This window comes from Kwoniella botswanensis, chromosome 1 (genome assembly GCF_036426115.1).
Source record: "Kwoniella botswanensis chromosome 1, complete sequence".
In the NCBI taxonomy this organism is placed as follows: Eukaryota; Fungi; Basidiomycota; class Tremellomycetes; order Tremellales; family Cryptococcaceae; genus Kwoniella; species Kwoniella botswanensis.
This window is the reverse complement of record NC_088599.1, coordinates 1,969,938-1,995,325: the sequence shown is the minus strand read 5'-3', so window position 1 is coordinate 1,995,325 and position 25,388 is coordinate 1,969,938. Positions and strand designations below refer to the sequence as shown.

The window sequence follows — 25,388 nt, the reverse complement described above, 5'->3', positions numbered from 1 at the left end:
CGTCAGAAAAGGTGCGCACAGACATCTGTAGTCGAACTTCACTTTGGTTCCTCTCCTCTTACTTTGTCCCCATTCATATCTCATTGTGCACTAGATCAATCACCTGGAGTCTGTAAGGAATTGCCCTTTGTGAAGTGATCGAATATCTCGAGATCCGCGCATCTTGTATCAGTATTACTTTGTGATGTGCTCCCTCGAATGACTGATCAAGCTGCATCGTACAGATGTACGATTTCTCATGATATTTCAAGGAAGAAATGAAACGCATATATACATCGCATACAGTCGCAAGTATACAAGAATGTCCAAAAAGGAGGAAAGTTCGCATGTCAATCACAGAAGTGTAGTTGGTTCGAGATCGATATTTCAGTTGTGTCGATAGAAGGTGATTGTTGGAGGCTTGTCGTTGCAGGTACTATGTATTGACCAAAGCCAAAGCTTCAAGTTGAATTCGTTGTAACAAAACAAGAAACAAAAAAAAAAGGAAGCACTTACCGCAATTCGCAGCTATTTATTTGGACATACCATAAGCCCCACCAGTAGGAGCGATGTAAGCCGCATGTCCATTTTCGATAATCCTCTTTTGGGGATTAACACCATCATCTTCACATTGATCAGTTGGTTTGGCTGCTCCCTCGGTGGGAAAACCAACTACGACGCTCGTACTTGCTCCCAAGGCGAGTTGGGCTGAGTGAGAGGAGTAGAGTTTTTGAGCAACGTTGATATCGCATCCTTCCGGAGCGGCTGGCCAGGAGGTGGCAGTGGGGTCTTGAGCGAATGCAGTGGTGGAAGCAAGGAGGAAGGGAAGGATGGCAGATAAAAGGGTCGAGAATTGCATCGTGTACTGTATAGTGAAATCAAAGCTAGTATAATGGTAGGTATAAAATCAGTGCAAGAGGGGTTTCAATGGAATGAGGTGGGTTGAAGCGGAACTGATAAGTCAGTACATCTTGCTCTATAACTACGTATATATACATTTGAATGTGATTGTGAGCTTCATGTCAGCAGCGAGATCCAATTCTCTCTTTGTCTTTTCGAGATTAGTATAGTTGGTCAATCTTCCCACATTCTCCGTCGTTAGCCCTTTGACCAAGTATGTTTCTCCTTGCACTCCACCGACCATACCACGAACTAGCACCTTTAGCTTATTGAGGTAAATCAAAGGTAGTAAATCTATTTGCTTTTGTTATGAACGTCCCCGTTGACAGGTAGTGTACACTATAATCCCACCCCTTCATCCTCCACTGACCTTTGATGGTACGTTCTAGAAACATTATAGAGATAATCTCGCTTGAATAATCATCTAGCTGAGTTCGATGATTGAAAGCACGATGTCTTCGAAGTGGAGGGTTTAGTGTCTTATGTGAACTTGATTATGTCAAATCACGCTGTAAAGTGGAGGGGTAAGTACCCCGTTAAAATCGGGGAGTGGCAAGTGCGGGAGATGCCTCCACATTCTTAGCTGATCACACGTCATACACAGGCCCAAGCTAAGATGTTGACTAAACAGATCTATCAGATAACGGTGAATGCATATGTGATGAACAATCATTTCATAATCACAAAAGATATATAAAGAACATATCTTCCAGCAACCCAACACATAAAGCAAAGCAATCTTATCTCAAACAGTCAATTCCATTCGAGTAACCCCAACAAATTCTACAATGTCAAAAGGATCAATCTTATTCATCTTCACCTCTGCCGACAAGGTATTAGACGGTAAAGTGAGTCATCTCATTCCTCTTACTGTACTGGTACTTGCAGGAGACTGTGACTAACAAGGTTTAATCTGTCAATAGGAAACAGGATGGTATCTTCCCGAAGCAGCTCATCCGTACTATGTCCTATCTAAGGATTTCAACATCGAAGCTGCATCCACCAAAGGAGGTGCTGTACCATTGGATGAAACTTCCAAGAAGATGTTCACCGATGATGAATCAGTTAAGTTCTTGAGTGATCCCAAAGCTCAAGCGTTGGTAAAGAACACTAAGAAGATATCGGATGTTAAGGCGGATGATTATTTGGCGATTTTCGTTGTTGGTGGGGTGAGTAACTCGTCCCTCTCTCTCTCACACACTCTCGTGATACAACGCCAGACAATTCTTCCTGTTTGTATACGTTTAAATACTGACTGCCGTTTGTCTGGTTGTTAGCACGGTCCTCTCATCGATCTTGCACCAAGTAAAGAATTTGCCAAACTCGTCGAAGATTTCTACGCATCCAAGAAGGTAAGTACATTACAATTGTACGACCTAATACTCCGTCCCCATCTTCCAAGTAGTCAACCTTGACTGACTCACATCGTAATGATAGGTCGTCTCAGCCGTATGTCACGGTCCAGCTGCCCTAATCGGAGCTAAGAAACCCAATTCTTCCGAATCGATCTTCAACGGTATCGAAGCTACTGTATTCACCAATTCTGAAGAAGCCCAAACTCCCTATAACGATTTCGTCAATACTCTACCTTTCAGCCCTGAAGATAAATTGAAAGAATTGGGTGCTAAATTTGTTAGAACGGAAGATTGGGGTGTTAAAGTTGTTTATGATGGTGGTGTTTTGACTGGTATGTTCAATCCCATTTAAACAAGATCATCCGGATGTGGTGTGATCGTAATCAGATTACATACTGACTGATGGCCCATATAGGTCAAAATCCCGCTTCGGCTGGAGCATTAGGTGAAAAACTTAAAGAAATCCTTCTTTCTGCTTAAAGTGATTGCAAGCCAAAGTCAAGGCCGTTTGAAGAGTCTGGATTGATTCGCAGTAAAGGAAGATCAAGCAGAGTTGTAGCCGTATTAACATGCATCATATTGAATTTCAACATATCCTCATACGATCAAACCTAAATACTGTACTATGATCGACGATTAGTCAGGAAAGGTTCCGAACATGGCTCTCACACACCCACAACACACAGCATGATCCGGCCGGAAGGGTCGGTGCGAATCAAAATACAATGCACACATACATTCCACCGTCTACGACTAACCTTGTTGCCACTCTGATCATCAGATAAAGTTCTACATAGAAGCTAAAAGCTAGTGTTAAAACTGCTGGATCTCGGTCTTCGGTCAACTGAATTGGGAATGAAATTGAGATTGGGAATGACTTGTGATCGCCATGTTCAGCGATTGTGTGTGACATCTATGGTGGGAGGTAAGATCTGATGAGGAGCGATGTAGCGTTGAGTACTGTAGTTGCCGTGGTTAAGGTTCAACCCAGCGACGGTCAGTGATACGAGTACTGTACTACTCGTGTTTATTATCATTGATAAAGAAGGAGGATTTGTCTTGATGGAAGAAACTGAGTTACAACATTCATCAATGACAATATCATTCACGGTTCTTAGTATATGTCTTTCTTGTGGACTGATGTTGAACATGGTGATGGCGGTTTACTTACAATGCATGTCAAACAGGTGTACACATCATCGTTTCGAATATCAACCTTTTTTCTTCTTCGGTCGATCAAAAAGATCGGCTGTTATTTCTTTCCGATATGATCATTAAACCCCTTTTTCACATCGTATGATTGATGGGAGTCTCGTATCAAGAATTCAAAAATCACTTTAACATCCCTTTCCCCAAAAATAAGAGAAAACCCGACACAATACTGTATTGCGCCCCGCCCTTCCCCCGACAGTACGTCTAAAAGGACCGTACTGTTTGTCATGGAGTCAAGAAAGGACCATACACTTACCATACCATGAATGCGCTGGGTTCATGTCCGATGTAAGCGAAATACACCCCACTTCAAAGTCCGATATCAAATACAGTAAGTACCCCTTTTCCCGACCAGCTACAATACCTAGGGATCACACGAACTAAAGTAACCTTGTTGTAACTCTTCTAACAATGATGCGATCAACGGGAACTGAACCATATTTTTTTTTTTTTAAAAAAAAAAAAAAAAAAAAAAACAAAAACAGTTAGGGCAACTCATAGATTTGGAATGTTCCTAACCCTTCTTGAGTTACACCTTGACCGGTACAACCCTTGGGATAGGAATGTGATATTTGAAGATTGATGATTGATGATCGAAGATCTCATCCATGCCTTTATCTATTTCTTTTCTTTGATCTATGTCTCATGTTATAAGTCCTTATTTTGCACAGCTTGGATTCAAAAGCGAATGGATCGATATTACTGAAGATGAAATAAATCCGAACTGGTGCCACTTTATCTTCACGAAGCCATTGATCCGAAGCTAACGCACTCATGCGGCATGAGCAAAGAGAGTGGCATTGCACCTGGTCGGGAAAAGGGAAAAGTACCATCATAAGGTTTCGGTATATTCTAGTGTAATGCATTGCTCTAGTAGACGGTTTGACCTCTTCTTTTCTTTGACTTCTGATCGTTTGTTTTCAGTCTATCACCTCATCAACGATGTCGAATCAACCGATTACAGACCACAGGAGTTTGGGTTTCATGGGTGATGCTTTACAGTATAAATATTGATATCTTGAATTTCACTTTTCTTCTTTTTTGGTTTTCTTTCTTTTTTTCTGGGGATAACCCAACCAACAATGTCTTATTCACTATATACCATATAATCCTTTATAACCCTAACGATACTCCCTATACTGTACCTATCCTTATTTATATCCTATATTCTCACTCGATCATATTCCACAAAATTCACCGATACCTTTTCACTTTCCACCCAAAGTGATTCAACACCCGATATGATGGATCCTGAAATGATGATGATCTTTGTAGGTGTGAGTTCGTATCCGCTCCTTTACCCGCATTCTGTACATGAGATTTGTACCTTTGAGATCGAAAGAGGAAAGACCCAAAGGGATGTGACGAAGAGAAGGGTTTATAGTGTCCCTTTGTTGAACCCAATATGTCATCCCGTGATATTGATACAGTATCTTTGCTGCTCTGCAGACCGAGCATAAACGAGGTAAACAATTTCACGTTTGGGTAAATCGGTATGGTACTTCTGAAGATCTCGTCGAATCTATCTGCGTGAGTTGATCAGATCCCCATCAATATGACACCTCGATGATGATACAACCCAACTACCATAATATCTCTCACCAACATTCAGAATTGCACCGCTAAAATGTTCACTATCACTCACCAATCGTAGCTTCACGAACATCTCTCTCCCAACTCTTTTATTCTCCAACACAAATTGACTTCCGACCCAATCATCCCATTTCAACCTCTTCGATCCCAAGATATCCTCCCATACTCTGTCGTACACTTATATTACATTGAGGATCTGCGTGGTCGCGAGTTGAAGAGGAAAGCAGAGCAGAAAGAGGAATACGAAAAGAGGGGGAGAGGCATGTCCAAAGCTGACGGGAAAGTTGACGGGAAGATGAAATTGCGTAGAAGGTCGAAATTGGAACTGGAACGACATCGGCTAAAGGAAAAACAAAAAGAGAGAGGAGATGGTCTGTTACCTTGTTATAAAGAATTTTGGAGAGGGGCTTTGGCTCTTGGAGGAAATATAGGGATTAAAAATTTTGATATCGATATCGATACGGACATTGATATTGGTTCGGGTCAAGCTGAAAAGTGTTACAGGTATGCTCAAGGTATTAGTAATCATGGACATAGATATGAGCGACCTAGGGTTAGTGGTAGTAGGGATGGGCAGAAGAAGGAGGCAAAACGGTTGTTAACTTCGAAACCATTACTCTTATCTCCGTCGAAGAAGGATGGTTGGACGACTTCTTCAAAGGTGTCAATTGGTGATATTTCAAATACAGGATCACCTGATCCCAACGGTTCATCAGCACACTACCGTAGACACACCACTACCTCCATCTCATTGAGATCACCATCGGGATCGTCTTACACCCTCGAAACGGGATCCGGATCCGAATCGTCTCACTCTGCTTCCTTCAACGCTAAGGATGACGAGCAAAGTCCAATTCCGTACTGTAGGACCACGACGCCCCAGCTTCCCCAGCATCCTGACGACATCGACATGCCTGTCGCTGGACCTTCATCAAGACAATACTTGACAAGAGCGATAGCACAGGGGATAAATCTTCAATCCATATCGGAAGGTTATAGATTGCCGTGATCGGTAGTCAGGGGAATCTCACGTTGCAATGAGTGATCAGTGATAGGGTATGGTCAGTGCAGCGATGACAAGGATATTTCAGTACTGTTTACATCATTTTTATAAAGACAATCAATCCCGAATATTCAGAAAAGAATGTTCAACTTGTTTCAATTATTCATATATCTGTCTGTCTGTCTGTCTGTCTGTCTGTCAGTAATGTTCTATCAGATCAGTGTATAGTGCGAGATCATGTTTGGATGATGTACCAATCTGCATCTATTGTTGACATGTCAGGCTCCCTAAACTCCCTGTATCATCATATCTTAGATCACATACCATGAAAATGCATTTTCATCATACTTCCAATGTTTACTTCTTTATACGCTGTTCAGCATAATCCAATACTCTATCTACATATTCACCCAAAGTCGGCCTTGAGTCGATGGTACTCCGTAGCACCGTCGAAGGAGGTAAAGAGTAAATGACGTGCAGATGGGAGGTGACCAAGGCATCTATCGACGTTGGATGTCTGTGTGAACGTCGTCGTTAGCATACAAAAGAGATCCTCGTTCCGTCAGGAGTCTAGATGATAGCGTACCTTGCGTCGAAGAGCCATCCCGTATTTGTATTTTCCAATATGATTGCTAAAGCATCAAGAGCATCTACACCTTTCCTTGTCACTTCATCTGTATCTATATCCCTCGAATCGCCCGTTAGAGAAGCAGGCAAGGGCGTAGTGAGTCCAGCGGAGAGTCGAGGAGGGATAGGAAACATGAGGTGAAAATTTGATGGTCGAGTGGGTAACGAGGCGAGATATGCTGGTAATAGGTTACCTAAGACTAGGTGGGAGAGGGAAACCGCACGATCGTAGGTTTCTTGAGAAGGAAGACCTTGTAATCTATATTATATTATAGGATGATCAATGTCAATAAAGGACCTTGACTTGACCTATTCAGTAGCGGTGAAGAGAAACTCACCCCTTTCCTTTGCCTTTCAAAGGGTACGTACTCTCCAACCAACCTCTGATCTCATCAGTCGCCAATAACCTATCCTGATGCAGGATATGTAACGTAGGCAAAGTACCTCCAGGAGCGGAATTCTCGTTGGGCCATGATCTGAAAGATACAGGTACGTCTGTGGATGTCTCGCGGAGAAGGAATAATAGTTGAGTACGAAGTGAGGAAGGAGAGGAGGATGTCCAGGATCGATAGTGCGAGTGCGGGTGATGGCTGGAAGAAGAAGAGGGTGAAGGGGGATGTATCTTTACAATCCAAATTCGATATCAGTTGACTTGAGCAGAACTGGACCGGATGATACGGTAGATACGAGAGAGACCGCTCACCCATAATTCAACAGCATGATCTTCCCCCTGCCTAGCTCGAAGTTTCCAATCCACCTCGTCCTCCTGTTCAAGCACTACTAAAGGGAATTTCGAATAGAACGATTTCACCCATCCGGGAGCTGAGAACACTGATTTACCACTCATCGTGGAGGTAGACGGTGGCTGGGCTGTAGCTGCTGTCATGTTGATCACTTTTGCTTGAGGTGAGCGAGCGATGAATGATGATTGAAGGATGATGCTTTGTCGGGTGAATGACTTTTTCCAAAGCTGTTCGTATGCATCCTTGCTTGGATCTGCTAGAGTGGAGGCTGCATATGGATTATGATTAAATGAGCCACCCATCTAAGAGATCATAGAGATGGCTCGGGCCGGCAAATGATGAGGAGGGTGAGGATGAGGATGACGTTGAACCACAACAGCAAGCACCATTCACAGCATACCTCTGCTTTAATCGTATTGACCATCTTGATCCGATCTGAACCATAGCTTACATCGCTATATCACCTCTCATCGACTCCTTCATCCTCTCCTTCTATCGGTCTTCCCCCATCATCCAGCGAACGACCATCAATTCAGGGTCTGAAACGTCCCAGGTCTAGATATATCAGGAGGGATAGACATAAGAACATAATCAAAGATGGCTGCATCTTATTGTGAGCTGAACCGCATCATCTGCTGTTGACAATAGCCAAGAATTGCTCTGTTTCTTTGTACCGAAGGCTGATATATAATCATATACCCTCAGCTCCACAGGAGAAGCAGTATTACGATCAGCTGTTTGCTATCGTAGATAAGGATAATGTAAGTGGTTCTTCATCGCATCTGCGTTCTCTCCCAAGTTCCACGACAGTGAACGACCTGTCATTACGCTTTCCGTTGTCTTGTTGGCTGATCTGTGCGAACTCATCCACAGACTGGCATCCTTCCAGGTCAAGATGCCTACCCATTCCTTACCTCGTCGAATCTCCCTACTACCTCTCTAGGCGAAGTGTGGGCGTTGGCAGATCCAGACAACAATGGATTTCTGACTAAAGAAGGATGGTATAAAGCTGCGAGGGCAATTGGATGGTTACAGAAGGGAGGTGTTACTACCGTAGATGACACCCTGGCCAATAAAGGTATGTTGTAGATTCATATGACACAGTCTTGGCGATCATCAGTCACTTATTTATAACACTTTGTCTTTCACAGCTGGACCTCTGCCTACATTCGATAAAGGTCCACCACCACCTGCAATCCAGCCTCAGCTCACAGGTCAAAGACCTCAACCACCACTTTCAGCTCATACTACCGGCTCTGGTCTGCCAACTCTCACTCCTACCGATAGAGCCAAATTCACCCGTCTCTTCGCCAATGCAGGTCCAAGTAATGGTCTGGTCTCAGGCGACAAGGCCCGAGATATGTTCCTGAAAAGTGGTTTGAGCTATGATAAACTCGGTCAGATCTGGTGAGTTAGCTGCACTACTAGTACAATGTTGTCGTCAACCCAACAAGCAGAAACTAATATCGTTTGATCTTCACAGGAACCTCGCAGACACTCAAGGAAGAGGATCACTCGATCTTACAGACTTTGTAATTGGAATGTTCCTCATTCAAAGCTGCATGGCCAACTCCAGCTTGAATCTCCCTCCTACCCTTCCAAACGGATTGTACGAGACTGCTTCAGGCGGTAGAGCTCCACCACCCAAAGCTCCTGCCAGTCCAATCTCACGACAACATACTGGGGGGGCGGTCCCTAGTCCTGTCAGACCTCAATATACCGGTGGAATGGGAGGAGGGATTCTACAACCTCAAAGAACAGGTCAAAGTGCCACGGGAGTGTCAACACCACCTCGTGCAAGTGCTCCTCAAAAGTCTTTTGCTAGTCCACCTACGTCCTCGAGCTTCTCGACCATACCATCTACTTCTTCATTCGGTGGTCCACAGAGACAGATGTCAGGCTTCGCTCCTGCTCAGCAGCAACAATCGTGGGATGTCACCCCTCAAGCCAAAGCCACTTCGGATCAGTTCTTCTCGCAACTTGATACGCAAAACAAAGGTGTGATAGAGGGCGATGTCGCTGTACCATTTATGTTGCAAAGCCAATTGGATGAGAATACTCTTGCCGCAATCTGGTGAGTGACTCCAAACAATTCGGTTCAGTATGGATGATGACTATTTGCTTCATGGCACATACAGGGATCTTGCCGACATACGAAAAGAAGGTAAACTCACTCGAGATGAATTCGCAGTAGCTATGCACCTCATCAATACCAAGCTAGCTGGTCAAGATGTTCCCTCTTCCTTACCCAACAGTCTTGTGCCCCCTTCTCTACGTGAGACATACGGAAATGGCGCTCAGGAAGTCTTGTCTAGTCAAGGTGCTAGTAGTGCGACTAAGGATCTATTCGATGTCTTTGGAGATGATGAACCCGCTCCTACGCCCAAAGCTACTAGTCCTCAACCGCAACCGCAAGCCCAAGCTCAGCCGTTCTCAACTTCCGCTTTCTTGCCTCAACCCCCTCCACCTCCTGCCAGAAGGATGACTGCTCAAAGTACCGGTCAGAAGACTGTGTCACCTGCTCATACGGGTCAACAACCTGCAGGTGGTTTCGGTATGGCACCTTTCGGTGAGTAACTGTTTATCCATCTGCTATTCACGCAATGCTAGTAAAGCTGACTCGGCTCTCAGCCCCAGCAGCGCGAGGTGGCGATCTGCTTGGAGACGATTCGGCAGAGGACAAGCCATCAGCGGTGCCTGATCATTCTGCTGAGTTCGGCAACAAGCAAAATCAGCTAGCCAACACGACGAAGAATTTGTCAGAGCTAGAGAAGACTCACGCTGAGTTGGACAGCACAGCTAAATCATCTGCCGAGCAGTTGGAAGAGCTTGAAGCGAAACTGTCATCAGCACGATCACGATACCAAACCGAGACGAAAGCTGTTGCGGATCTACGTATCAAAGTTGGCGAACAGAAAGAACGACATCGAAAATTGGAAAGTGAAGTGATATCTGCGGAATCGGACCTTTCAGCGATGAGATCGGAGAAAGACGAACTTGAACAAGCTCTTCTGCGGGATAAGGAGGAGATCAGGGGTCTGCAGAAGATGATGAAAGAGGTTGAAGAGGAGAAGACAGGCATGAAACTGGTTTTGGAGAAGTTGCGAAAAGAAGCTAGACAACAAAAAGGGATGTTGAGTATCGCCAAGAAACAACTTTCGACTGCTGAAGGAGGAAGAGACACTGTGCAGGAGGAAATCAAGGATACCGAACAAGAGATTGAAGAGGACAAAACCGAGTTGGAAAGAGCCTCGTCACCTCCCCAACATGCTAGTCCACCTACTCAACCCACTGCTGTATTTTCACCTTCGATAGCTTCTACCGTACCTCTCCCCGCCACTCCTCAAGCCCTCAGTCCTGCTCCTACTGGCACTTCAACCAGATCAAACAACCCATTCGAGAGATTGGCAGGTGCTCGTTCGGCTCCATCACCACCTCAACCCCCTGCTCAAACCGTCTCACCACCGCCTCAAGCAGAGGAACCTACTTCTCCCAGCTTCGGTATTGCTGCTCTTGCCGGGGTCACCGCCGCCGTCGGCGCAGCTGCTGGTGTAGCCGTTGCTGGCGCGGAAACTCTTTACGATGCTGCCAAAGATGCTGTCTCTCGTGAATCCCCCGAAGCCAAGACTGAATCCAAGGATAAAGAAGTTGATCCTTTCGGTGCAACTTCAAATTTCGACGAACAAAAGACTCCGGTACCTTCAAGCACGGGTGAAGAAGCGGATCCCTTCGATGCACCGTCCACCAAGGATTCGACTGATCCATTCGGAGCTCCATCAACCCCCAAAGCTGCTGATCAGAGTGGTTTCGATGACTTCGACTCTGGATTTGGTGATTCTTTCACTGCTACCTCCACCAAGCCAGCTGAGGCGCCTACCGCGGAATTTGCTGGTGAAGCGCCCAATGCTGGTGCATCTAAAGATTTCGACAGCGCTTTCGCGGACTTCGATAAACCCGATACTACCAATGAATTAGGTCTTTCAGATGAGCAAAATGGTCTCGAAGAAGGCATACCAAGTGGGATTCCCAAATCCGCTATTCCAGCTGAACTGGCTGCTCGACCTGAAGCCGAAAGGACTTTCTCCACTCAAGCTGTCGCTCCTGAAAGCATCCCCGGAACACCCGCTACGGAAGTGACCTCCAGCGGACTTGGAAACTCACCTGCATCCGTCAAAGCCCCTTTACCACCTAGCGGGTTAGCGCAAGAAGTCAGAGCTGAGGATGCTGAGTCCAGTGATGATGAGGAGGAAGGGCCTGAGGATTTGGAAGGACCAAGAAAGGGATATGGTTCTCAGCCAAAAGGCGATGAGTTCGATGACTTTGAACCTCAACAGGAGACCAAAGTCGAACAACCCCCTTCTACTGCTGAACCGGCTTTAGCTCCACCTATTTTATCGATCGAGGAGCCTACACCTACCAAAGTAAGGCGACATGCACCCCCGCCACCATCCCAGAAATCGACTCCTGCACCTGCAGCTACCCCGAGAGCAGACGAATTCGATCCTTTCGGTGCGCCTGTGACTTCCTCCACAATCGCCGAATCTCACGGCAATGCACCTAAGACTGCGTCCTTTGATGAAGATGAATTCGATTTCTCGGATTTACCACCTGCTCAAGTTGATCAATCTAGTTCAGCTCCCGTACAATCTAACAATCAAGCACCAGCCTCTTCTTCAGCCTTTGACGACGATTTCGCTAATTTCGATGATGAATTTGAAAACGTACCTCCTCACACTCAAAACAATGCCACTGTCAACGTAAACAATGGTGGATCGGATAACTCAAATGGATCAAATGCAAGTACGTCAAAGAGCTACGAGATGGTGAGCCCACAGCAAAGATTTGATGAGTGGGGATATGGCAGTGGTAGTCAACCTGCTCCCACCACACACGGGCAAGGGCAAGGCGAACAGAAAGGGTTGAGCTTTGATGATGCATTCGGAGGTGATTTTGAACCTTCAGGGTGAGTCATTCTGTCTTCCCCCTTACTTCGTTCACATAATGCCTGTGACTGACCTTTTGGTTAATTTGTAGATCCAGTTCGCTACCCCATGATGATGCTTTTGCATCTCCATCCGGACCACCACCTACCCAGCAAGAGCCAAAATTACAAGCTCCTAAGATGCCTGAGAGAAGACCCAGTACCGCCCAGCCGGATGATATAGAGGATGTTAAGAAGGTGAATTTACAATCAATCGTGTTTGTTGTCTTTGACGCTTTGGATGACATGATGCTGATTGAGATGGCTTGTTATTTTAGCTATGCGCTATGGGATTCTCGAGAGGTCTAGTGGTTGAGGCGTTAGCTGCAAATGGATATGATTTCCAGAAAGCGTTGAATGTCTTGTTATCTGCTTAGATGGACAACAGATGTTTGGAATGATTAATCAGCATAAGTGGCAATCAATACAGGATGTACGATGTAAGATAAATGTTTGAACTTAATATACATAACACAGAATGAAAGGAATATGAATATGAATATGAATTAGAATGGCATGTGCTATTCTCATTGGGGTACAGTATCGAGCTCACTGCAAGTTGGCACAGACTCGAATGGATATGTCGATGATATATATCATCGAGATATGTATATTGGACTTTGTACGAGTGATCAATATTAATAAACGCAAGCGAAAAGATCCGTGTTAGAAGATCATCATCAGCTGTTGTACCTTTCTTGGATTTGCCCCCTGATTGCTAAGATCGGCGAGGGTCTCAAAGGTATGCAGATCCCATCCTTGTTCTGGATGAATGAAAAAATCAAGTGGTGGATAAATCCCCCCTTCTCGATTGAATTTGTTTCAACAAGTCCAAAATCGCTATGACTCTGTCATATGAAGCATATTCGCTCTCAGGTTGTACATACACGAGGTATAGTCCACCACTTTATTTAAATCTATCCTGTGCCGTTCAATCATTGCATACCAACAGCATCGGCTACACATCGTCAATTGATTTGACGCTTCCACCTCTCCCACGATGATCTTGAAACCGCAGCAAGTCATTGACGTCTTAGGCCTCTTACTCCCTCTATCAGTTTCAGCTCTACCTGCTACAGCACCTCAATCCACCCTCACCCAGTCATTGAAACAAAGTGACGATGATCGACCCACCTCCACGACCCCTGAAAGTATCACCACCCGCAACCCTCCTTCTTCGACTAGCGACGGTGCCCCTACCGAGCCGGCCACAATCACTTCAGAGAGTCCCAATTGGATCGGGAAATTGGCCTCTCTTGCTGCTGAAGCGGCCAGTTCCAGCGCTAATGCCGCAAGTAGTAATGGCACAAGTACAGCTTCTGCTATGAGTAGCGCTCCAACGTCTAGTGCCACTCCCATCTGGAATAAGGAGAAGAATGGGGAATACGGGGCTTTTATAGTAGAGCTCGATCCTTACACCTGTGCTTATGTGAGTGTACATTATCAAGCGAGTTTAAATGAGCTTGATAGCTGATTCCTGATTCTTGCATTCGTGATAGAACGGAAAAGATACCTATTGCAATGATGCTGATCCAGAGACATTACCTATTTACTCGATGAACACGTATAACAAGACCGTCGATATGTCATGGACCTTTTCAGCTTATGATGCAGGCAATGCAAGTAATGATAATGATACTAGGTATTGGGATAATTCGGATCCGATAAAGGTTATCAAAGTGAGTATTCGAAGTACAGGTTGCGGCTGACTAGAGAGTCGAACTGATGAGATAGGATTGCTTAGTGCGATATCGGTCTTACTCCTGGAGAGTCATCCGATGAGAGTTCTGTACAAGTACATACCTAGAAGCCATTCGTGAAAGAGGCGGATGAGAAGAATTTAATCAAGTTGGATTGTGAGGGTACTGCTGAGGATATCGAAAAGGACGATGGAAAAGACGAAGATAATAACTAATGATGACGAAGGGAATGTCAATGGAGATTCTGAGGATCAGTGAATAAACCGAGGGTTTGTACTGTATCATCTGCCTGTATGTATGTATGTATGTATGTATGTATGTATGTATGTATGTATGAATCTGTGAAACTTGAGATAAACCTCATAGTATGAGACAACCATCAAAGGATATCGTATTCTGCTACGTGCATGAGAGCAAGTCATAAAGGAAGTAAGGTATAGTCATGTCGTGCGTGGCTTTCTGATAACAAAGGCGTACATCCACATACATCTTTCGTATGTGTGATATATCTACACTACCTCAAATCATGTACTAATATCTGTTACTACCCGTTTCTTCGCTAGGCAAGAATCAAAAACCAAAAAAGAAAATAGTCACTGAACAACCAAAATAATCATGAATGTCATATAATAGCCAACTCAAAACTTCACACTCTTTCAGAAAGCAATAATCATATCTATCAATTCAATTAAATTCATAGAATAAACTGGAGAGCATGAAGGCATCATGGCTTTCGATCCTTATAGCCGCAAACTATATAAAGCAAGCCAGAGGAGTAATTCCCAATGCTATTGATTCTGCCAATATCGAAATCAGAAACATCCCTGATGCTGACCTTGGCCAACCGTTTGAACCTGCCGCCACATCCAGCTCCAACGGGTCCTTTCCTTGTTATAATGTCACTGAAACTGTTTCAACCTCAGGTGAGCTGCTAGAAAGATGTGAAGTGACCTGGTTTGGAGTTTGAGCTGATGCGGACTTGTAGATCCGACCGTATCGCAACCCACCACAGTGTTATTGACGACCACTATGTATTGTGAGTTGCTGGCCAATTCCCTTTGTGGTAGAGCGCAATGTGAGTCATGTCAGACTGACAGGGTCCTTTCTGTAGCAACGGCAATCGTGGATGCATATTCTTCCGACACAACTTCTACTATATTCTGTAAGATCAATAACCTCTGCCCAACAACATGACCAATGGGTTAAAAAGCTAATCATCCGATTCTCACATTGCAGCAACAACCACTGTACCTGCTCCGACCTTTGAATACACATCCTGGGAGACTGCTCCTCCCATCACACCTGAACCAAGCTCCAATTCTTCCACCTCCATATCATCAAGCAGCTCTCCTACCTCATCTTCTTCGGAACCGCCGAAAGAGGAAGATTTCTTTGGAGTATTGACATACGAGTTAGGTCAATTCGTCATTATGTATGTGAGTGTCCGTTTCTCTCTTCTTGTTAGATGGCCTTCAATCTGCAACTACTGACATTTGTATGCGAATTGTGACCAGGATGTAACCGCCAATGAGACACCTTATAAAAGCACTTCGAGGGATAACAAAAACCCAACGAATTTTCCCGTAACACTGATTGCGAACAAATCCAATTTCTCTCAAAGGAGATTCGAGATTTACAAACCTGTTGATAACGGATCATGGGGACCTGATTTAAAGGATAGTAAATGTACTAAAAGAATCGAGGTGAGTGAGATGTACATCATAAACTTTCCACTATCCAGTAGTTTCATCGATCTCAAACCTTTCACAGTAATCATATGGTTTTGCACTAATGATATTCTATATACTGTACTTTAAATCAGTGCGATATTGAATTTCAACCTGATCCGGGGAATCAGAAGAACCGTCCTGCGTTTGCGGTTTGGGATGACGAGCCTTGGTTCAAGAATATCGATCCAGAAAATAAATGTCAGGGGAGCTGCAAGTTTGTGGACTGTCAGGAAGGATGATACAGTATCAGCGTAGGGGCCGAGTCGGATACATGACCGGTACAGAGTACATGCGAGAGGTACAGTAGAATAAAAGCGAAAACAATAGCACTTCCATTCGAACAACTTGTCATGCGTTCACAGGTTCCACACTCCACAGACCAAGAGATCACTCCAATAAATTGAATAGCTTTCCCTTAAAGAATGAATCCCGATGCGCATTCAAGCATGCACAATGGCTCAGAAAAGCCGTATTCTGGTTAGCAGTCTGAGTGGCAACTTATACCTGCAATCCGTCATAGCATATCTAAGACGTATAGGCGATTGGCCAGCGAAATGATACCTGAGACGCGGATCCAGTGGGTGCTTCCGGCAGTTATAGTATGGCCTCGGGTTCCGGCCTCGATACGTTGTGTCGAAAGAGACGGAGCCAAAGTCAAACGAGGCGGGAATGGTCATTGTATATTTCGTAATGGTGCGAGTCGTTCCGTTGGTTGGGAAAAAGAACCAGATGTCTTCGACCGCACTCCTTCGTAAGGTGATGCATGTGGTAAGCACTCAGAAGCGCCTTGATCAGGATCCGGGATATGTGACCGATCTAGAGGGGATGTTTGCCGATGATAGAGTTAGTCCCATATAGCATGGCCGGCAATAAGAGCAACACTGCGTTGTAGAAGAAGCCATGCCACAGGTCTGCCCCGTGGCCGAGAGCGGCTTTCACGAGCAAACCTGACCTATCTTAGTGGCAAGAACAAGCATGTCGAACAGGTTAATAGGCTCTGAAGCCCGTATTGTATACGCATGCTGAGGTCGGGCCAAAGATAGGAGATTTTGATTTATCTCACAATCACAAACATTTTGTGCCTTGAACTTTTTGGCGCAAATGCAAGCCTGCTCGTGATGTCATACTATGATCTCACCGCTTGCAACAACGCGTCAAATCGGCCGATAAAGCTTTAATCTTACAGTTTTGTCCTTGTTGACTTGATACCATCTCAACGATCGCAAATCCGCCATATATAAAGGATCTCAAAGTCTGTTGTATCATTCCTATCAACTCTCAAGGCCACATCCTCACTCTTCATGCCGATAACGGTAACGGAGCTCTATAAACTCAAGGGCAAAGAACTGTACTACAACTCTGAGGGTGATCTCATTCCACAAGTCACTTGGCGACAGTACACCTGGAGTCAACTGCCCCTTGTTATTATACGATATCCCATAGCACTCTATCTAGCTGGACGCTGGGGCATCGACAATGACAAAAATAATTGGGACCCTTCCGATCCTGTGCCTTCTGGCTCTATACGTTCCGGTTGGATCGTCAAAGGCGATTGCGACTCGAGCTTCGTGCGACCTGACCCCATTGACCGATTCGGCAATTAGCAGAACTTTGGCCGCTGGGGGGCTGCATCTCTTTCGAATCCAACACTCTTGAGGATTATAGAGCGAGCGGCTTGTTCACTCAAGAATTCTATGACTGGAACTGTACCAACTGGAATGCCATCGCCGCCGAACATCAACGCGAATGGGAGGACTATGTTGATGGTGGAAATGCCGAGGTCGAGAAGCAATACCCATGTTCTCAATGTCCCTCCTTTTGCGCTGGACTGAGGGGCACTGGCATGTCTATCGGTCTCTGGACAACTTGTATAGGTAATTGCTATATCAGCAGTACCTGAGAGGCATTTTCCGTAGGGTGAGTCGCTGCATTCATTGACCCAGTAAATACAGAGATTTGCATTGACTTCATGCCATTCCTAGCATATCATTCTACGGCAAGTTGGATTGAATATCCTCAAGGCAGATCAAGATGAGCCTCTCTCTCTATGCTAGTCTGGTAGACCTCGTCGATACAGAAGTAGAATTCATGCCTGTTTGTGATGATTATGACCCGGGACGGGCTAATTGCCTGGAGTCGATTTCCGTGACCATGAAATCTCTTTCCCCTTGACCTCCTCTGAATCCAAGATCGCTGACCACCGGATTTCCTGATCTCCGAAGGATGGACCGATGCGAAGTTATTGTGCTGGTGTAAGATCGTTGTACGGTTGTCGTGATGCTGTACCGTATCCCGTAGCATTCTGTACGCAGCGAAACTTATTAAAGGACCTTCCTTATGACACCTCTCGGTGGCACTCCCAAGAAAGGGATGTGTGCGATCATCGATTCATGGAGCTATTTTCCAGTCCCGTAACGAGTGAAAGGATCTTATAAATAGTACATATGTCTTGCTTATGAATGAAAGGACTGATATAGATCACTTTCAAGGAGGTCAATCAATCAATTGGGCTACTGCGAATCAAGGGGTAGTGTCAATTTTGCATTCTACTCCTTTACGTCTTCTGCGCATTTCTGTAGAGCACAGTAGCTGTACGAAGACTGAGACTGACATGTCAAGGTATATATAAATCAGTCCGACTAAACGGTCGTTTTCTGTTTTCTCATCAGTCAAGACAAGATAGTTTCTAACATAGTTCAGTGAACTTGATCCACTATCTCTCTTTCTTCGTTTGAATACCCTTTATTTTTTCAGTTCTGTCATTCCTATCATTTATATTTGAACTTCGATCTTTACTGTTTACCCTGGTGAATAATATCCATCAACAAACAAACAACCAACCAAGATGCGATCAACCAATTTCAAAGCCTTATTCACCCTCTTACTTCCCCTGGCCGGGCTCCCACTCTTGACTGCTCGACCAATCAACGAGAATGGACATGCCCACGGACTCATCGCAAGATACACACCCGAGACGAGTATTCCGGAAACCACTGAGGAAGCTTCCGCTCCTACATCAACCACTGAAGTGGCATCCGTTCCTTCGACTTCAGTAGAATCCACTTCGGCTGTTTCGTCTGAATCTCCATCATCATCCACCGAAGTTCCTTCCACCACTGAAGCTGTTCCTGAGGAAAGTACTACTTCGGAAGCTGCCACACCAACTGAAAGTCCATCTTCGACCGAGGTGGCATCCTCTAGGGAAGTTCCAACTTCGTCCGAGACTTTTGCTCCATCGACCAGCACGAATACCCTCGAGGAAACTGCCACAGAGACCCTCGCCCCTTCCGAAAGTACCAACTCTGCGCCCGCTCCAGTCGAATCCACATCCGAGGCAGCCCCTCCCGCATCTACTGCACCTCCTGATGAAGGCGATGAATGTGAAGAGGAAGAAGACGATTCCACACCTTCCCCTACCACCACCGATGCAGCTACTCCTACCGAATCCGAGAATCCCGAGGATTCCGAGGAATGTGAAGACGAGGATGAAGGATCTTCTGCCACTACCTCTGATGCAGCTACTCCCACTCAATCCGAGGAAGGTTGCGTAGATGAGAATGGCGAGTCATGCCCTTGTTCACAAGTATGGGCTACCATGTCAACCTCTGCTCCTGCAGCTCCAACCACCGAGGAAGCTTCCCTTCCTACCACTAGTGCTCCATCGGCATCCCCTTCGGAAGATTGTGAAGAAGGCGCTTCGTCAATATACGAATCATTCGAAAGTAGCTTGACTGCCAGTCCAACCGGGAGCGGAAGTGCGATCATATCCACTGCTCCGGTGACTGGTGAAACTTCAGAAGCTGTTGCCCCTACCACCTCTGTTCCTGAGACTTCAGCTCCTGTGATTTCCGAATCTGCTTCCGCTTCAACTTCCGAAGCTGCTATCCCTACGACTTCGACCTCAGAGACTGCAGAAGCTCCTACCACCTCATGTGAATCTTCCCTAGCTGAGTCTTCAGCTCCTTCATCAACAGAGGAGACTTCCACCGCTCCTGTCCCATCTCAAACCTCAATCGAGGGATCCACTCCGGAAGATGGCGGGGATTATGATTCCAAAAAGAGGTAACGTAATACTGCAGAACTAATGTAAGTAGTATTGAAGATGGTCAGTGACCTTGTATATCCATTCCTTTCGAATCCGTTTCATATGATTTATATCGTCCGTAACGTACTGTAGAAGGTACTTCATACCAAAATCAAATATGTATTTCCCCCCAATGACTTTTGAGTTATTATTACAATATTGTGCTGGAAGCATTAGAATAATCACAAATATCACTACTATCCTCTGCTACCTTCCTCCATTTAATCACTCCTTTTCCATCTACAGCGAATCCACCAGAGTTCTGCCATCTATAAGACCCTTTGCCCGTGGTTCTCAAATCGATACCATCACTTTGCTTCAGCTGTTTGAGATTGTCTAGAACAGTGGAATTGAGCATCCCCATCCAGCCTAGTTGACCTATACCCCACTGAGCGTATATCTCCCTTTTGGGATCGGGTAAGAGGATATATCGAGTGGAATCTGGAAATAACCTTGGACCACTAGAAGCAAGAGTAATAGGTAGATCGTCAGTATGAGTTCCATATAAATCTACACAGAATATATGTCTATGGGTGGGGCAGACTCACCCTATCTCGTCAAACCAACTTTTCACCTGATCTATTTCCGCATGCTGAACGATGATCACCCTCAACTGATCATTCTTCGTCACTTCTTTCGATAGAAGGTTGATCTCCTTCTCTGCGAACGGACATCCACAATGTCTCACGAAAGCTACCAACGTTGGGTTCCCATCGTCCAGTCGAATATCGGTACTTGGTAGAGGAGGTGCTCTGGAATTGATCTCGGGTAAAGTGGAGGGTGCGGGTGATGTTTGTGGGATGATGGACTGAAGAGCTGGAAGGTATGATTTGAGGTATTCGGACATTGCGTCTGGATATGAAGCTTGAGTAATTGTTGTAGGAGGATGAACCGCAACAACTCGGACGATTCAGAATGGCAAGTAATGGAATGGTGAATGGGAGTCAGATAATCTTGGTTAGTAACCCCCGCAACAGTTGTCGATTATGCCGTAACACCCAAAACCACGTCATAGCTCCTGGTAGACTCAACAGTAGGTGGAAAAGATATAAACGCCGGACGCAATTGAATCATTTAAAGTCCATGATGCCCTGTAGGGCGATCGATGCATTGTACTCATGAGCTGATGAATAATGGCAATGTCTTTATATACTATGTACAACTTGAGGCAGATGAACTATTTATCCTTGCTACTATACTTCTGTACAACTTCTATGGAGGGCATGAGATGATGATAACGATACAGATTTTGCGATAAATTTCCAATATCTCCCCGTTTCTCCTACCTGAACACGGGAGACTGCCGGATGGTATAATTAGTCGTCTCCCATCGATACGTCTTCGTCCACATCTTCGTCCTGATCCTCCGAGCCAGATTCATTGCCATATTCGGCTTCCTCCTTGGTATCCTCCCTTCCTTGCTCGTCGCACTCGTCTCTGACTCCCCTTGTCTCCAACGAACGGCCGTCTTCTAAACTATCGTCCCTACCCATTTCCTCCCATCCTTCATCGCTTCCCGTCCTTTCCTTTTGTGTACTCCTATCGAGCCCAACCCCATCTAGATGATTCAAACTAGGCAATAAGAACGTCAAATACATCCCAAACATGTCCATCACCTTCTTACGGATATTCATCTGAATCAAGCCATCGGGACGGGAAGAGTATGAATTGAATTGATCTCGAAGTTCAGATTTTGACATTTTATACTATTCACCATAAATTGGAATTATCAGCATTGGCATTGCACCTCACTGCACCGATATAAATACGACAGATGATGATGATTACCAATCGGAGCTTGCATATACAAGGTACATACCTTTTTGGATAACCTATCCGAAGTGAAATTCTCATAGAGGAAATCCATAGCTTCTTCCAGTACATCCACTGTCATCTCCTTGTTTAACACCCTTCTACCATTCTTCATCATCTTCTTCGGTATGACCTTCGTAGGTGACTTGTAAGGTATCTCTATTCTAGGCGGCAGTGGTAGATCGATAGCATCAGTTGAAGTTGAAGTGGGATGGTTTAAGGGAATGAAAACGTCTATTTCGTCCGGATGGATGATTGTCTTAGGATTCAATCTGAATGTCTTCTTTGATGGTGACGGTGAAATAAAGGTTGATTTACTTGAGATTATCCTACTCGTTGTCGAAGTGACAGTGGGAATGATCCCTTCTCTAGGTGTAAGAAGAATATCATCCGGTTCATCATCATCATCATCATCATCATCATTTTCAATTCGTTGATCATCCTCCGACTCTGGGTACGAGAAAGGTTCTAACACAACATCGGTATGGGAAGTATGGGTGAGCTTGGGTCGTTTAAATCTTGATTGACTGAGAGGAGTGGTGGCATGAGGAAGAGGGATGTTGGTGATTTGGGAGGATGCAGGTGCAGGACTAGGTAGATAGGTTGCTCGACGTTTTGCCATGATAATGTTAATCCGTACAGGGTTTGAGATTTTAAGGAGAAAGTAGAGCTGTGAGCGATCCAGCGCTCAAAGTGGGATACTGTCAATCTCGCTAGTATGAAGGAGAGACTGTTGACTCAGAGGTGACATGTGAACTCTTTGCGTGAGGAGGATGATGAAAGAAAGGCAAAGACGAGATAAGATAATCTCGCTGCTTTCTTTTTCCCTTTTTAGGTAATTTCCCCAGATCCATTTACATATCACGTGATACAACGACAATCCCTTCTGGTGCTACTAACTACATAACTATAATTTCAAACTGACACCCATATCTTCCCATAGTCTCCCTAAACAACTATCATCCTCCCCTCCCCAGCCCCTCGATACCGCCTTGGAGAATTGCTGCATGGCAGCTTGACCGAGGAACAGAGGTGTGTTGACCTTCTTAGCCTCGTTGAGGACCAAGGTCAAGTCTTTCACCAGGGTCGTGGTGGCTGAATGGGGCGATGTAGGAGGGTTGAACATTCTCGGAACGCCTAACATCGATACCTCATCAACACAAGTTCTATTAAATGGATTTATATCATGCAACCATGAAGCGAGATCGAAAAAGAGTGGTTGACTTACGATCAACCATCATATAACTATACGCCGCCCCACCTCTAACGACCTCAAACACCTTCTCCGTGTCCATACCTTTATATTTGGCAAATGCCATTCCTTCAGCAGCTACAGCTAGATGGATCGACGCTAGGAGGTTATTGATGAGTTTTACTTTCGATCCATTACCCAATCCACCTGGAATATAATGAAGGTTCTTCTTGTTACCGTCTGACGAAGAAGCAGAGGAAGAAAGGGTCGATAAGATAGGATGAACTCTTTCTAAAGCTTCAGTAGGACCAGAAGCAAATATTGATAGATCACCTTGAGAGGCTCTATTTGGACCGCCAGATACGGGTGCATCGACTATTTGTATATTCTTGGAAAGCTTATCGAGGAGAGTCTGTAGGTTGGCCGCCTCAGTAGGTGAGATAGTAGAACAGATGATGACGGTACTGTTGTTAGGCCATGCTATGAAAAGGTCTTACATCAGCTTAATCCATCAACATACTTCCTCCAGCCTGGAGCGGAGGGGGGAGGGGGGTTACAATGATAGTGACGACTCACTCGAGGCTATACCTGATTTCCCATCTGAACCAAACAAAACACCCTCAATCTGTTTAGCCGTATTAGTGATGAACAGTACAGCTCCCACATCTTCCGAAGCTTTCAGAACATCGCTCGTAACATTTCCACCAGTTTTAGTGAACTTATCTAGATTTTTCATATTCACATCGTAACCCACTACCTTGACCCCGGCGGTATGTAAAGTCTGAGCGATAGGTAATCCAATTGCACCTAGACCCACTACCAGTACCTTCTTGTCTTTCAGGTTGGTCGAAGAGGTGATTTCAAGTTCCTTGGCTTTGAGCTCTTCTTCTTCCACGGTTCCTTCTTCAGCAATAGGTTTACCACCGAACCTTTCCCATAATTTCGATATACAGCCATCATCTTCCCTTGCCAGCCCCGCTCCCAAGCCGGCCGTAAAGACCTGTTCGGTAACGCTACATAATGGTGCTGGGAAGTTGAGCAGGCGAGACTCGTCCATTACTATACCGATATCTTTCGATATGATCGTCATGGCTGATTTGGGCACACCGTCGTGGTTCAATGACCAGGGCACTCTGTGGCCGACTGCGAGAATGGAGTTAAACTTGTCTCAGTATCACGTCCTCCAACAACATTTGAGGTATCAAACCCTCAATGATCCAACTGGAAGTCGAACTTACACATGAAACTATCTCCCGAAGCTCCTCTTACCACATTATACACCAATCTGACATTCAATCCCCAATTCTTCGCCAAAGAAATCACCTCCCCCTGAGAGGCAATTTGCACAGCGCAGAAAACCTGGTTGATCAATTTGTAGTCGCTCGCTGTTCCTACTTTATCTCCTACGACCGATAGAGCCCCGACAGGAGGTTTGGTCAAAGCGCTGAGAACAGGGGTAGCACGTTGGATGGAGGAGGGTGTACCGGATGACATAATTGCTAGTTCGCCTGTGGACGCTCTTGTGGAACCACCAGACACGGGACAGTCGCATAGCTATATCATATGGGTGTCAGACAAGGAAATCAGTGTGATGTCGAATGCGCTAGACAGACCTGACGACATTTATACGATAAAGTAGGACCGGATGGGACTGGAATAGGTTGGATCAAAGATTGAAGATCACTTACACCGATGTTCTTACCCAAAGCATCTAATCTCTCTGCTATGGTCACTAGGAAACTAGGCGGAACAGTTGAGAAGCAAATGATCACTGCGTCTTGTTGGAGGACTATCACGAGCGCACAAAGTATCAGCAATGGTGATGGTTATGTTCCTACTCGCACTCACCATCCGCTACTTTCCCACTACCGAACAATACATCCTCAACCTGAGCAGCATTAACCACCATCAACCCCAAGACGTCTACTCCCTCGGCGGCTTTAGCGGGTGTGTCATACCCCTCTGCACCTTTTGAGACGACAGCTTCGAGAGAGGGTTTCCAGACGTCGTATGCTTTCACTTGATATCCTTGAGAGACGAGGCTCTGTATGGAACATGAGCCGAATCAGTATCTCTTCGTTTAAGGGGAGGGTTCACACTCACACTGGCCATTCCACTTCCCATCGCTCCGAGGCCTATCCATCCTACTTTAGTGGTTTGTTTCGACATTTTTATTCGCACTTGAATTCAGCTTAACCATATACACTGTATACTGTACACCACACAGAGGATGAAGAGTGCATGCAGGCTTCTAAGCATGTACAAGAGACTAGTATATATACTTTCTCATGTATTGCATGTGATACTACACTAGAGTGGATGTCCTCCACCCTTCGGTACTATGATCGGTCCGGATTCACCGGCAACAGTCAACGGTCCACAGTCATAAACAATAGTCCATGTCATAGTAACCTCGTTAAGTTAAAGTACAGAATATAGAAATAAGAAATGGAAACGGAAGAGGAGACATTACTTGG

The 25,388-nt window shown here is 45.2% G+C and overlaps 11 protein-coding genes across 11 annotated transcripts; 6 read left to right on the top strand and 5 right to left on the bottom strand.

The window, feature by feature from the left end:
* Nucleotides 1-511: 511 nt before the first annotated feature.
* Nucleotides 512-838, bottom strand: L199_000781 (uncharacterized protein; the record flags this gene model as incomplete). Its single annotated transcript, XM_064886540.1, has 1 exon — nt 512-838. The coding sequence occupies one exon, from the start codon at nt 836-838 to the stop codon at nt 512-514; it is 327 nt and encodes a 108-aa protein (XP_064742612.1).
* An 829-nt stretch (nt 839-1,667) lies between these two features.
* L199_000780 (uncharacterized protein) lies at nt 1,668-2,714 on the top strand (the record flags this gene model as incomplete). The annotated part of the gene is made up of 5 exons (XM_064886539.1): nt 1,668-1,727; nt 1,803-2,048; nt 2,157-2,231; nt 2,317-2,566; nt 2,650-2,714. 5 exons carry the CDS (start codon nt 1,668-1,670, stop codon nt 2,712-2,714), a joined length of 696 nt encoding a protein of 231 aa, XP_064742611.1.
* Nucleotides 2,715-5,301: 2,587 nt separating this feature from the next.
* On the top strand, nt 5,302-6,048 carry L199_000779 (uncharacterized protein; the record flags this gene model as incomplete). The annotated part of the gene is made up of 1 exon (XM_064886538.1): nt 5,302-6,048. One exon carries the CDS (start codon nt 5,302-5,304, stop codon nt 6,046-6,048), a length of 747 nt encoding a protein of 248 aa, XP_064742610.1.
* A 351-nt stretch (nt 6,049-6,399) lies between these two features.
* L199_000778 (uncharacterized protein) lies at nt 6,400-7,555 on the bottom strand (the record flags this gene model as incomplete). Its single annotated transcript, XM_064886537.1, has 4 exons — nt 6,400-6,559; nt 6,629-6,928; nt 7,008-7,291; nt 7,373-7,555. 4 exons carry the CDS (start codon nt 7,553-7,555, stop codon nt 6,400-6,402), a joined length of 927 nt encoding a protein of 308 aa, XP_064742609.1.
* Nucleotides 7,556-8,009: 454 nt separating this feature from the next.
* L199_000777 (uncharacterized protein) lies at nt 8,010-12,770 on the top strand (the record flags this gene model as incomplete). Its single annotated transcript, XM_064886536.1, has 9 exons — nt 8,010-8,025; nt 8,118-8,173; nt 8,286-8,490; nt 8,564-8,819; nt 8,896-9,486; nt 9,551-9,981; nt 10,044-12,375; nt 12,447-12,591; nt 12,672-12,770. 9 exons carry the CDS (start codon nt 8,010-8,012, stop codon nt 12,768-12,770), a joined length of 4,131 nt encoding a protein of 1,376 aa, XP_064742608.1.
* A 623-nt stretch (nt 12,771-13,393) lies between these two features.
* L199_000776 (uncharacterized protein) lies at nt 13,394-14,308 on the top strand (the record flags this gene model as incomplete). Its single annotated transcript, XM_064886535.1, has 4 exons — nt 13,394-13,822; nt 13,893-14,072; nt 14,138-14,188; nt 14,279-14,308. 4 exons carry the CDS (start codon nt 13,394-13,396, stop codon nt 14,306-14,308), a joined length of 690 nt encoding a protein of 229 aa, XP_064742607.1.
* Nucleotides 14,309-14,808: 500 nt separating this feature from the next.
* L199_000775 (uncharacterized protein) lies at nt 14,809-16,062 on the top strand (the record flags this gene model as incomplete). The annotated part of the gene is made up of 6 exons (XM_064886534.1): nt 14,809-15,016; nt 15,079-15,129; nt 15,205-15,255; nt 15,330-15,529; nt 15,608-15,796; nt 15,916-16,062. The coding sequence occupies 6 exons, from the start codon at nt 14,809-14,811 to the stop codon at nt 16,060-16,062; spliced, it is 846 nt and encodes a 281-aa protein (XP_064742606.1).
* Nucleotides 16,063-18,668: 2,606 nt separating this feature from the next.
* Nucleotides 18,669-19,889, top strand: L199_000774 (uncharacterized protein; the record flags this gene model as incomplete). Its single annotated transcript, XM_064886533.1, has 1 exon — nt 18,669-19,889. The coding sequence occupies one exon, from the start codon at nt 18,669-18,671 to the stop codon at nt 19,887-19,889; it is 1,221 nt and encodes a 406-aa protein (XP_064742605.1).
* A 169-nt stretch (nt 19,890-20,058) lies between these two features.
* Nucleotides 20,059-20,754, bottom strand: L199_000773 (uncharacterized protein; the record flags this gene model as incomplete). The annotated part of the gene is made up of 2 exons (XM_064886532.1): nt 20,059-20,368; nt 20,456-20,754. The coding sequence occupies 2 exons, from the start codon at nt 20,752-20,754 to the stop codon at nt 20,059-20,061; spliced, it is 609 nt and encodes a 202-aa protein (XP_064742604.1).
* A 469-nt stretch (nt 20,755-21,223) lies between these two features.
* L199_000772 (uncharacterized protein) lies at nt 21,224-22,341 on the bottom strand (the record flags this gene model as incomplete). The annotated part of the gene is made up of 2 exons (XM_064886531.1): nt 21,224-21,613; nt 21,727-22,341. 2 exons carry the CDS (start codon nt 22,339-22,341, stop codon nt 21,224-21,226), a joined length of 1,005 nt encoding a protein of 334 aa, XP_064742603.1.
* A 285-nt stretch (nt 22,342-22,626) lies between these two features.
* On the bottom strand, nt 22,627-25,080 carry L199_000771 (uncharacterized protein; the record flags this gene model as incomplete). Its single annotated transcript, XM_064886530.1, has 7 exons — nt 22,627-22,856; nt 22,948-23,391; nt 23,488-24,054; nt 24,150-24,465; nt 24,600-24,700; nt 24,760-24,955; nt 25,015-25,080. The coding sequence occupies 7 exons, from the start codon at nt 25,078-25,080 to the stop codon at nt 22,627-22,629; spliced, it is 1,920 nt and encodes a 639-aa protein (XP_064742602.1).
* Nucleotides 25,081-25,388: the final 308 nt, after the last annotated feature.